Below are 12,797 nucleotides of genomic sequence, written 5' to 3'. Positions count from 1 at the left end.
GCATCCTTTAGTGATTTTATTTTCTTGTGGTATACTAGGAATATAAGTATATCTCTTTTCTTATGATATACTAGGAAGGATAGAATGCACACCTCAAATGAACTGCCACAGAGAGATTCTGGCTCTTCTAACACAAAGTTAACACTGTTCTGAACATAAAGTGGGTCTTAATGTCTTATAGCCGATCATGCTCTGCCTCAGAAGTCTGGACTTGGTATGTCAAATAAGCAAGCAAGCTGGCTATTTTCAATTAATTATGTTACTAAAGGTTATTTGCAGATTTTAAGCAAATGAAGAGAAGGCATAGACTTAAATACATATAAAGACACGCATGAAGGAAGACACTGAACTTGAAAACAGGCTTCTGCTAGAACTTGGAAACAAAACTGTCATTGCTTTGGTCATTGTGTTCTGTCATTGTTCTGGTACCAAACTGCAGCTCTCTCTCTTGTAAGTCTTGAGGTCATGAACAGCTTTTGTTCAAAGCTGATCATGAGATTCAAAATATATGCAGTCACTTTCGTAGAATTTTTGTCTTATTCTTCTATTAATATTTATATATTCAAGTTCCCCACAAAGATGATAAACTTAATGCTACCACATATGCATTAATGCAGAACAAATCCAATAAACTGTCTTCACGTAGAAAAAATCCAATAAAACACTGGGATGCCAAAATCATTTGCATAAATTGTCTAAAGTAAAGTGGACACATGGCTTAAAACAGCAATTAGGTATCCATACACTGTATCCAATTTGTACTGAAAACAAACTGAGATAAGCTTAGTCTTCAGAATGATGTTTCTTCTTTAGGAGATAATATGAAGGAGATAATGTATTTACATTTTTGTTATGCATTGAAATACAGGATACAAAAACAAATGTCAAAGAGAACTCAGAAAACGGGGAAAAAAAGCAGAAGGTACCCTACAAGTTGACTTGTAATTAAAAATGTCAAAGGTTATTTCAAAATGCGTATTTACATTTTTAGAAACACGTAAGCCCTATCTTAGTAAAGCCTATTTTAGATTGTTAGGTTTTTTTTGTTTGTGCAATATACCCAATTTATTTTAAACATCTTTGAAGACCCTGCTCAAACTTTGAAGCCTTACAGTCAAAGATTTCTTCCTACTTTACATGTAATCTACAGAACCTTTTTAACATGTCACCACAAAAATATCTCAGAATGGCTTTCATCCATAGGCAGGCGTGATATCAAAGCATGTAAGGCAATGAACCCCAGAGGTTCAGATCAGTGGTAACTTGTTCTTGGGCAAAAGCAGTTGGGTGTATCAAAAACTGACTTAGGACTTATGTATGATGAGGCAGAGGTGGCTAGGTCTGTATTTCTAAACTCTAATGCAATATTCACCTGAACCTATTTTCAGTATTTGTCTCAGAATGAGGCAACTAACTGAATGAACTTTCTCTCATTGCTATAGAAAGTTACACAGAAAGCCAAAACAAGCAGCTCATGAGTTTGTGTCATCCATGTGTGTAGTCACAGGAGATGCACACGTGCTGAAGGGGCACAATGACAGTAATACTAACGCAGGTAAAATCACTTCCAGAAAATAACAAGTGGGTTATCATTCAGGTGAGGAAGTTAAGAAAATTCCACAGCCATTACTTACAGACAGTAAGTCTGAGGAACTGTTTCAGTATGGAGCATTAGTAGAAGTGTCTTCTTACGGCATATTTGTAAGTAAATCAGCAGGAAGTCACCAGCACGAAAAGTAACTGAAATAAAAAGCTGCTGCTCTGAAATTTGTGGTGCATTGCCTTTTTGTTCAAAACCTCCAATGTGTTGGAGAACTGACAAATCTCCAAATTTTGGAAACCTTTGGAAGAGAACTGAGGTGACATTGAGAACCACAGACAAAGGTGTGTTAAGGAGCTATTTAGACACGTTATCTAATGCTGATATAATGAGGAATTATTGATACAGCCTATGTAAACATGCCTCCATCTGTCACAAATACACCAATGGTCTGTGAATAGAAGTGAACTTCCAAATAAATGTTCATCAACTTTTGTCAGAAGAGGCTTTTTAAAAGATTACAGTACCTAAGGAAAAAAATAATGGAATAAAACCTCTTGGCTAAAAATCACAACAGATACTACAAACAGTTTTCACTGCCACACACATCTGGACACTAAAACAGCCGGTGAAATTCACTGTTTATAAACACATTATAATCAATTTTGGGAGAAGCAAAATATTTACTCAAAGACTAACCAGGTCTATGTAATATTATATAAAGATAAAAAAATTCACATGCTACATCAATACTGGTAATTCACAATGTTTAAGGCTTAAATGTGAGCACACTCTATATTTTCAGGCAGAGTTGGAGAGAATTGCCTGTGTGCTGCCTGACTGTTTCAGAGAACTTAGATGGCATGTATGCAGACTGAAATGTGTCACTTATAGCCTATGCTGACATGACCATGGAAAAGAAAAGCAATTCTACTTTTTCCACCTCATGCCCATCCTACAATTATTCTTTGGGCACAAGCACTGATGCCTCCAAACCACAAAAAACGCTCAGCAAAATGATCTGGCTGAAAACCAACCATTTTTCCAGGGCTGATTTTTAAACCAGACCCTATTTTGGAAAGTCCTAGCTCTTTCAGCAGGAATCATGGTTGTGCATCTAAGAGTATTACCTGAACTTGGGAGTTAAGTTTGCTCATAGAAGGTGTGCTGATACACTAGCGCTGCCTCCCTCCACCTCCATTCCACCATACATGGATTCTTTCTGCTGCTTTTGCATCACCCAGCAGCAAGGAAACTCATGGGGCTGGGTTATAGGAAAACACATTTTGTTTAGGTGAACTTTCTGATAACTTGCCCTGGGGGCAGAGGAGCACCAGTGCCAGGAGAAGGGAAGTGGAAGGAATACCCCTTCTTATTAGTGGCTATTGTCTTTAACACTCTTAAAACATACAAGTACTAAGAGATAAGAAAAGCTATTATCTGCAAAGTTGAAAAATGCAGTAACAAAGAGAAAAACAATTTGCGTATTACCCTCTGTGGAAGAAGGGTGCAGAACTAGGAAAGGACTCGACCAGATCTATAGCAAGAGGAAGACTGCAACAGACCATAAAATCAGCCTACTAAATCCATGAGTTTTACTGCCCTATGACAGCTGGGAACACTATTTCCCATATTTTTTGCCCTTGAGAACACAAACTGCAATGTCAGAGACTACTGTCATTTTGGGAAAAATGTTCTTCCCTTCAACATGTTTGCCCAAGTAGATGCTAGTGAGTAACGCTGTACTGGTTTCTTCCAATTTCCATAAATACATTTGAGATGAGACGTGTCCAGTATCTAGGGGAAAAGCGTGCAGAATAAATGCCATTCATCACTTCTCCTGAAAGGGAGATGAAAGGACGGGAAACCATTAATGTGAAAAAGTAATGTAAGTTTTGCTGTGTGCTTTTTGGGATATGGGAATTTTACTTATTCCTTATGATCAATTTGTGAAGGTTGAAAAGTTGTCTAAAACAGTAGAAGTAATAGGAGTAATAGGTAAGAATCTATCCAAATGTTTGTCTAGTTTTCTAATTTAACCAGCTGATCTAAAATATATATCCAAAAGACAATGCCTGTCCTTATAAAAACTGGCCCTGTTAAACTCTTACACTACTAGAGAAACAATGTTACTGTAGACATTACTAGAAAAGGAATTTAGAACAGACAGAAAGCAGCTTTCCATCACTGTCCAAATCTACAGTGCATCCAGTCCTTGCTCCTTTTACCTCTAAAATAATACAAACAGTAGTCAGAAGAAGAGCTGAGAAGCAGCGGAATGCCAGAGATAGTGGCAGAGGCGGTGGTCCACACCAGAAGCAGCAGAGACACTGCACATCAGGAATTCCTCCTCTAGTCCCACTTCTTTCCTTATCCTCTTTTCACAGTAGAGTTAAAACATGGGCTTGGCACAGATTTTGGCAATGCAAGAGGAACAGGAGGGAAAATCAGGATAAATTTGCTGGAAGAAGAGTTTCCTGTTTTTCTCCAAGGCATTCGCTACCAGCCAGTACCACCAGCAGTAACCTAAAACGGCAGGTCTTAGTTCACGAATATATTAAAACTAATTTGTAACATCTGTTACCTTTTAGACTTTGCTTGAGAATGTCTGAAAACAGTTTTTTTCCTTCATCTTCCTTAAAGAAGAAAAAAAAAACTAGCAGAAAAATAAAGGCAACAGACTGAAGATCTACAAACAAGCAATATCATGATGAAGATCTCAAACCTACAGCTCTGAAAGCAAAAGACTGTTACTTTTACAAGCTCATTTTTTCAATAGGTGCGAGCCAGGAAGCAACCAGAATGCACTGCTGCAGTACACAGATCAGAAACTGTACTGCAGATGTCACTGAGCCCACACAGAAATACTCTCTGCTCTGTAAAAATCATGATCCTTTTCTATTTTTTCTTGATGTCGTGTCCACTCCTTTGATCTGTCCCCTTGATCAACGGGGACTCCGTGGTGCTAAGAAGTATTTAACCCTATTTATATCTGTGTTGCAGCACTGCTCTCTGCAGCTAACATTAAATGAGCAATCTCCAGTACAGTGCTGGTAGTAAGGCCGATGATGAATTTTACTCAAACTCAAGATTGTTCCCCTAAGCAAAACTATAGAAGATGCCAGATAGGAATTTTTTATCTAGTAACCTGGAGGGTCTGCTTGACAGTTTAAGTGACAGTCATTAAGTTCTGGGGAACTGTAATGTAAATAAGTGATTTAAAGACAGTATGACAGAAGAACCTTCCCAAGGCTGCGGGCTACATGTGTACAGGCTGTTCATGAGACCTCACATGGCTCGTCTCCTCCATCTTGGAGCCCTGCCTTGTGCACCACGTCACTCCTGGCATGACAAGCTTCCAACTCTGAGGAGCTAGAGAGAGAGAACTGCCCTCACCCTGCCCTCAGCATGCAGTAGTGTCAGGCCACCCACACCACGTCGGCACCTAAAAAGCACAACCAGGTAATGAAAAGAGGAGATCCCTGTCAGTTCACTGTTTTAATACAACTGTGGCCTCAGTAGGTGCTACACTGCTGCGTGCATGCTACATTGTTTCTGTGTCTGCCTCAAATGGTAATAACTGTGAAGAAAATAGCTTGTAATTAAGCAACTAGGGAGACAGCAGATGGATGTGGACAGATGGGAGCACGCTGGGAAGCTATGAGACAATATTGGTCAGCATGACAAGCAATAGTCACAGTGCACTATCAGCATAATGCCTACAGTCTCAATGACAGCTATTGCAGAGTTACTGGTGAGTTTTAAGGACATACTGGAAGGCAATAAAGGAAATGATAGCTTTTTAGATGTTTCTGACACTCCTTTGAAAGGGTGTGGGGCAAAAAGGAACAGAGGTGCTTGTCAGAAAATCTGAAACATCTTTGAGAAGGCGGGAGGCTGGCAGTGCGTCCACTGATGCAGATGGAAAGAACTGAGCATCTTACCTGTCTACCCAAAACCAGTAACGTGACGAAGAATATAAACAAAGAAATTGAGCCCATTGTCTTCAGGTCTTTCAGTATTCCAGGCCTATAAAACAGGAATGTAAGTAAACCAAGCTGCTCAAAAGTTGAAACAAAATTACTTCAGCACAAGAACAAGGGAAAGTCTGCAATTTATGTCACCTTCTGGTATGTAAACTGCGACCACTTAAACAGCATATGCTTTATTATTTGGCAAAATATGACTTCTATAATGAAACTTTACTTCTACATCATTCTGTGCAAATGTACCCACATTTTGAAGTCCAGTACTAACATGAGGATTAATTCAGAATAATTTCCATCTTTGTTAGCAAATGAAGACTGATTGGTGCTATAAAGGCAGATTAAAAACAGTTTTTACTTAATACATGACTCCCATAATGGAAAGCTTGACCCTGTATCCAATGAATGTGAAGAAATGGATGCTGAGGCAGCTAACTCCCAAGATGTCTTTTCATTCAGAATTACAATAGGGACAAATGAGATCTTTTATTAAAAATTCTGCTTTGGGGAAAGATGCCATAAGGAATGGGGAACAGCTCACACTAGCACTCCACTACCGATGCCACTGAAAGAAGAATACTGATGAAAGATTTAGGAAGGAAAAACCAAGAGACACACAAGCTTGACTGGCAAAATTAAAGCTACCAGAAGTACAAGATAAACGTAACTAGTCATGTGGTTCTTCATCCCACTGCATAGGTATACCACTCACCCAATAGGAAAATAAAGATCTCTTTCTGTTCATTTAATAAACCATAGGTCTGTTCAGTTGTAGTTTTGTTTTTCAATGGCTAAGACTGCATTTGTAAAGTTTACAACAATATACTAGTTCTGAAAAAGTTGATTTTATTCAGCTTGCAGCAAATTTTCCTTAGGAGCCTTAATAATGTTCAAAACCATGTTTGCTAATGCCCTTCATTAAACCAAACTGTACTTTCTGTAATATGTGGTCTATGCATTTGGCACAGATTTATGTATTTTATTTTTATGCTCAACAGTGACAACAACTTTAAATTGTGGCTTGTAGATTATAGAGCCAAATACATGAGAAATAAAAATGTTACATGACATCTTCCATAGCTGGTATTTTATTTCTATTAATTTCAGAATGATGGGGATTATTAACCTACCTTTTGAGGGGTGCTGTTGCGTACATAAATTTGCTGTAGTCATCCAGCATGGCCCCGTGAGTGTGCAGAAGGATAACGTTGTAGCCCACTAATGCAATCAACATGATGACCATTTTCAGCTCATAATTTATCCTCAGAAAAACGGAACAGGAAATGAGCCCTAATATGCAGCTGTATATAAAATACTGGGAAAGGAAAACCGCATAGTAAATATTTATAGTTTGGCTGTTGAGTGGGATATTGCACATAATAAAATATATAGCTTTTAATAGAATACTAGCTTTTAAGAAAACATTAACTGACCACTTAAGCATGTTATTTATCACAATGCATAAATAATCACAGTACATATGTATTATGTACACGTTATGGTTTACAGACAGTAACAACCAGATACCGGTCTTCCATAAAATAGACTCTTTCTCTTACTAGGCTCAAATTCTCTCTAAACTCAGCAGAATTCAGATTATGATCCTCATTTAAGCTTTCTAGTTTTCACCCCTCACCACATCTGAATTATTCATCTCCAGTAGCAGTATGTCCTGTATGTGGGAAACCAGTGCTGGTGTGGAAGTTTGGTATGAAAGCCCACTGCCTGCATAATGACTGAATATTTGTTCCTGTGCGCCTCTGTATAGTTTTCACTCATACTTGAATACAAAAACTACCCTGTATTTATTACTGAGAATAAGGGAAGATCAAGGTCAAAATGCCTGAAGATCTGTAAACAATTTAGTTGTCTGTTTTTGCAGCATTGTTAAACTGATGCAATACACACAGATGTTAAGAACCTCACAGATACACAATTTTACAGACTTGAGAAATACTGTTAAGAGGCAAAGAATAGAAAATGATTAACATGGCCTATGAACAACATAAATACTAAAAAATGATCATGTTACATCTTCTTGAGTAATGACTGTATAAGAATACATTCATTTGTTTAAAAAAGCCTTTTCTATCCACTATCATCAGAAAATATATATGGTTGAAGTTAAGTTACTGGGGTTAAAAAAAAAATTAACTTCATACTCTCTCAAAATGGATTACAGTATCAAAACCAATGCTAAAACAGAAATACAATCCCATTAGAACCATTTTATGAGTTGTTAACATACAGTACCTTTGCCAAATATCATTCCCGAAAATTACACCTTTGCACCCTGTAAAGATACTATATTTTCTTAATCTACAAAGCATTCTATTTCTATATATGCTATTTGGTTTTCAGATTTCTGTTGATTTGTTGATAACAGTACTTTTGACAGAACCTGAACCACCGTATACTAATTCTGAAGGATCATTAAGAATAATAATTTTCATGGCACTCATCATATAGAATTGATCTGCCATCTGTATCTTTGCTGTTATTGTAATTTTCTTGCAGTTCTGTTTGAAATAAGAAATATAAAGAACTGCTGTTCAGGATAAAAAAAAACAAACAAATTTCTCTGCTGGCTGCACCCCTCAAGAGCTCACACTGTATTTTCAGAATTAAGTGTTTTATAAAAGTAGCAGCAGTCATTTTTCTAATCCTAAGGGCATTCTACTTGTGAAATAAGTTTTATAGCAAACAAAAGACTGTCTCAAATCCACAAATGTACCAAGCAAAAACCAAGAAACTTCCAAGCATAATAAAGTTCCTGTTAGTGCTCCACAGGAATGTATAACCAGATTGAAAACGCTGGCTAAGACTTCAGAGGTGGGTGGATGGTTGATAGAACAGTGGCACGGACATAATTTAACAATGAGGACTGATACTGCACATTGCAGCGCAAACTCCAGTAAGCACCACACAGCTCTGGCAAAGACACCATGGGAAACTCTACTCAAATGGCCACATCAGCTTATGATGCCTTATTTAAAATGCTACCTTCAATTAATCTTTTTTCAATCGTAAAACATATACTCAAAACTTTTGCTTCCAAGTGCCCAATTCTGCAAATGAATGTTTAAGTATCTGTCATATCAACTGAATTTTCCCCTTTTTAATAAAAATAAAGTTGGAAATTTTAGTAGGTATTTAAAGCTGTGTAGCTTGAATCCTTCTCTGTTAAAAAAAAAAGTTTGAAAACAGTACAAATTCAGTGAAGAAACAGTCAAATTAACCATTCAGAAAAGCAGGACTAGTGAAACTGCTGTGGTATGCGTAGCATGAAAGCGCTGATCTTTGTCACAGCACACAAATTGGAAGGCAACTGACAAATGGCAGCCTGTCTTGGCTGTCATGGCTGGCCAAGGTTCTTTTCTCAGCTGATGAAATGAACCTGGAGAGGAATTAGTGCACAGCTGGGAAAAACTAATAATTTTAGTGTACTGCTGCACAGGAGTCATTTCTTAACAAACATGCCAACTTGAGGTACGCCCATCCTGCACCTCTGTATGACTGACCTCCTGAACAAGGACACTATAGAGATACTAATGCTCTTATAACAACAGAGTTGCTACGATATCAAACCTGTGAGCTTTTGCAGACAATGATGGCAGACTGAGGAATTGGCAACTCGGGTAACAACCCACCCAATCAAGGCAGGTGTGTACCATGCTCTGAGTGTCCCCTGGCCATATGGAAGCCTCAGCTGGTGATGATGCCACTTGCACATCCTTGCCTTTATCTAACTGAGCAGCATCAAGTGCTTGTGTGAACATAAGTTTTGTCTGACAGCAGAAATGATTAATAGAAAGATTTTCTTTTAAGAAAATCCTGTAAGAGCTCAAAAGAAGATGCAGAATAACTTCTCCACAGATGGGATCTGCACCACACGCCATCCTTGACTGGACCTCTGCCTGATGCTTCCATTATACAGATACTAATGAAGCTTCACAGCAAAACTAAATAAAACCATGAGCAAAGTTCTCATAACTTACTGTGTAATCTTTGGTAAGTCTTCAAAAAAGAGCACAAAAGCAAAGAATACAAATCAGAAAAGTTATTTTATGGTGTGGAGCAGGGAGAGAATCAATCAATATGCTTCCAGATGAACTAAATGCTACTGGGGCTAAAATAATTTAAAAATCACTTATTCATTCATTTTAGATTATGTCATCAATAGATCTGTCAGCTCCAGGGCTATAAATCACAGGAAGAAGTGCTTAAAGGTAAAACAGATAAAAAAGGATTGATAGGCAATTTAAGAAAGCAAGCATTTATCAGCGGTTCAATATCTCATTCAGGAAAGAGAGAATTTTATTTGCAGTTTTTCAGAAAACTTCGTAAGGATAACAAATAGTAACCCGAAAGGAATTTTCAGCTTTTGAAGCTAGAAAGCAGGAGGTATGTCTTCAGATGAGAATAATGCACATTTCAGAACTGCTTAATAAAGAAAACAAGGGAAAAAGTATTTAAATACTTCAGTCAATCTAAACTTTTCATGATTTTTACCAGAAGTGACATTTTAACATAATTGTTGTGCTAATTTATCGAAGTTTCTCTGACAAAAGTTTCATACTTTCGTATTTTCAAACTTATAAACCATCAGTTGTTCTGAACGTGTCGGTCATAGGAAGATCTGACAGTTATACAAGGTAAAACTCAGGAAAAAGACTTTTTTTTTTAAGAAAAAGAAATTTAATCTAATAATAAGTATAATTCATGAAAAATGTACCATTCAGGTGCTTGTTGGAGAGCTTCACTGTAAAAACTGTTTTTCAAAAACTTTAAAACAGTAATAAGTTAAAAAAAAGGGAACTAGAAAATCCACTATTATTAAAAAAAAAAAAACCAACACAAATATGAATAGGCTGGGAAACAATTAATTTCTATGTGCTTGTGAGCAAGTATTGTGTGTATGCTGGGAAAATGACTGCTTCATTTCTATGACTACAAGGATAACTTCACAATGGGGCCAAAAGAGAACATAGGTACCTGTCAGTACCAAATTTAGTTAAGTAAACTTGAAAATGGGAAAAAGAAAAGAAACTCATGCTCTACTGTTGCTTTGTCAAGGGGATGCTGAAAGTTTGCAAGTGCTACAGTCAGCGTAATTATTTTTTACAAAAGAGTTCTATACAAAATTAACATGCTGCTTTTGGGTGTGAATGGGACTGCTTAGCTTGATAGAGTCACCTATGTAACCGTGTCTAAGTGTCCTTGTCCACAGCAGGACATTGGAATGAAATGTTTTTTAAGGCTCCTTCCAACCCAAACCATTCCATGCTTCTAGGGTTCCATAATTATGTGGAAATCAGCACATACCATTCTGTTACTGGTGTCATCAATTCTGCATAGAGATAAAATATTCTCCCTTCTCTTGCTGCTTCCTGCTTTTTCATTCAAGCACTGCTGATCTGCTTTGGCACAAAATGCAGCTTGTTATGTTCAGATGCAGATCTTTCCTAAGCTCTCTAAAAATCATTCTCCTTGGGATACAGATCCCATTTTTCTAGGAATGTTCTTCTCCCTTTTCACGTGCCAGTGTGCTTTTGTTTACACTAAGACATCTTATTCAAACCAGCTCAGATCTTTTTTACACAGTTTATGTAGTAGCATATGAGTGCTTTATTTCCCCTTTCCATGATACAATGATGACACAAGTCTAGAATCACAGATTTCAATTTTACTGCCAGGTGAAAAAAGAAAATGGTGAGTATATTTAAGCTTAGTGCTGGTCCTTGTGAAACACGTCTATGGGCCAGCCAACCTTGCTTCCTCACAGACAGCCACTTACACTGTGCTCACCACAGCCTCCATGGTCACTGTCTTCTCCTGACACCTCATAAAGCCTACCTGTCAGGACAGGTGATCTATGGCTCTTATCAGGCTATTACTTGATTTTTCATCTGACATTCACTATAACCTCAATATTTAGGACTACTAAACTCCTCTACAGACCTACTTCCTTCAGAGGCAGTTGCAGGTGACTGAAAATAAAGAAGCTTCCAAAGTGGTCTTAACAACCTAGTTGGTCTTTAACTTCCAATAGTGCCATAGAAATTCTACTTAGAGAAATGGTTCTAAACAAATAAATAAATGTAAATCAACTTACCGGTAGGAAAAAACAGTTGTTTTGTAAACACCACCGTGTCTGATTACTCAAATTAGGAAAACTTGCATTTGATGAATTAAGAACTGGGGGAAAGGCTGCCACAGCGTTATCCGGGAAAAACTAGAGAAAAACAACATGCAATCCATTAGCTTGTCAGCTGTATAAGGTCAAAACAGAAAAGGGAAATGGGGAAGTGGAGAAAGCCTTGCCAATAATCATTTAACTTTGGTATTTCACTGCAAACTGAAATAGCAAAGGCAAAATGACATCACTTCGATTACTTGGATCCTGCATGCTTCAGACAACGGATTTGCTAATCTCCATAAGACACATTTGAATGGAAAAACAAAAGGTTCTTTGTTGTGCTACCTCCAGGTATCAGAAGCTCATACACAAGAGAAACAATGATAACATAAATTCAAAATGAATAAGTCTCAGTTTTACCTCAACTGAATCTCCTGTTTAAATACAGGAAGAGTTAAACAAAGAAGTCTTTACTAAAGTTGGTTTACTGAGGTGTAATCCTTTTCATAGTAATCACGAATGGGATAATATTATTAGTAATAGCAATAATATTATATATTATATTCTATATAATAATAATAGTAATAATATTACTGCAAGAGAAGGGCTGAATCAGTATCTTCTAGAGTACCAGGTTCAGCCTGCTGAACTGAAGGGTAACTACCATCAGACAGTAATGTTTGATGTATTCTTGAAATGTATTCTGAGTTAGATTTCTCTGACAACATTTATTCCAGTGCCTCTAAGTTTATCAGCTTCTGTTGATTCAAAGCCAATTCCCACTTTTTTGTTCTGGCACTAATCTTCAGCTTCCAGATAGCTGTCTTATCTCAGCCTTCATGATGCTCAGAAATCTATGCTTTTTCTAGTTTCTTCTGAGATAATGTGTTCTTAATCCCCCTGACCCTTCTAGCAGTCTCCCTCTGTACATACCTCTTTCAGTTCAACCTTCTAGATGACCAAAATTGAAATCACTCTTCCAGATTTTGACTGAGTACTGCAATAACATTAATACTAATTCTGCAGGAATTATGTTTTTGTACATCACAGCAACAACTCTCTTGCTTACAGCTACATTGATGTAATAACAGCCACTATTATTATGGTCTGCAAGAGGTAATATTCCTCCACT

General features: G+C 37.3%; 1 protein-coding gene across 3 annotated transcripts in view; it reads right to left on the bottom strand.

Moving 5' to 3' along the window:
• The window catches only part of ADCY2 (adenylate cyclase 2), a 205,591-nt gene that overhangs the window by 19,724 nt on the left and 173,070 nt on the right, over window positions 1-12,797 (bottom strand). For all 3 annotated transcript variants that reach the window (XM_048939390.1, XM_048939388.1, XM_048939389.1), the window contains 3 exons: window positions 11,642-11,761; window positions 6,657-6,841; window positions 5,485-5,569 (listed from right to left, as the gene is read on the bottom strand). In XM_048939390.1, coding sequence (XP_048795347.1) covers window positions 5,485-5,569; window positions 6,657-6,841; window positions 11,642-11,761 — 390 coding nt within the window. The remainder of the gene's footprint in view (window positions 1-5,484; window positions 5,570-6,656; window positions 6,842-11,641; window positions 11,762-12,797) is intronic.

This window comes from Lagopus muta, chromosome 3, assembly GCF_023343835.1.
Source record: "Lagopus muta isolate bLagMut1 chromosome 3, bLagMut1 primary, whole genome shotgun sequence".
Taxonomy (NCBI): domain Eukaryota; kingdom Metazoa; phylum Chordata; class Aves; order Galliformes; family Phasianidae; genus Lagopus; species Lagopus muta.
The sequence above is the reverse complement of the archived record's forward strand: the minus strand, read 5'-3'. Positions and strand labels throughout refer to the sequence as shown.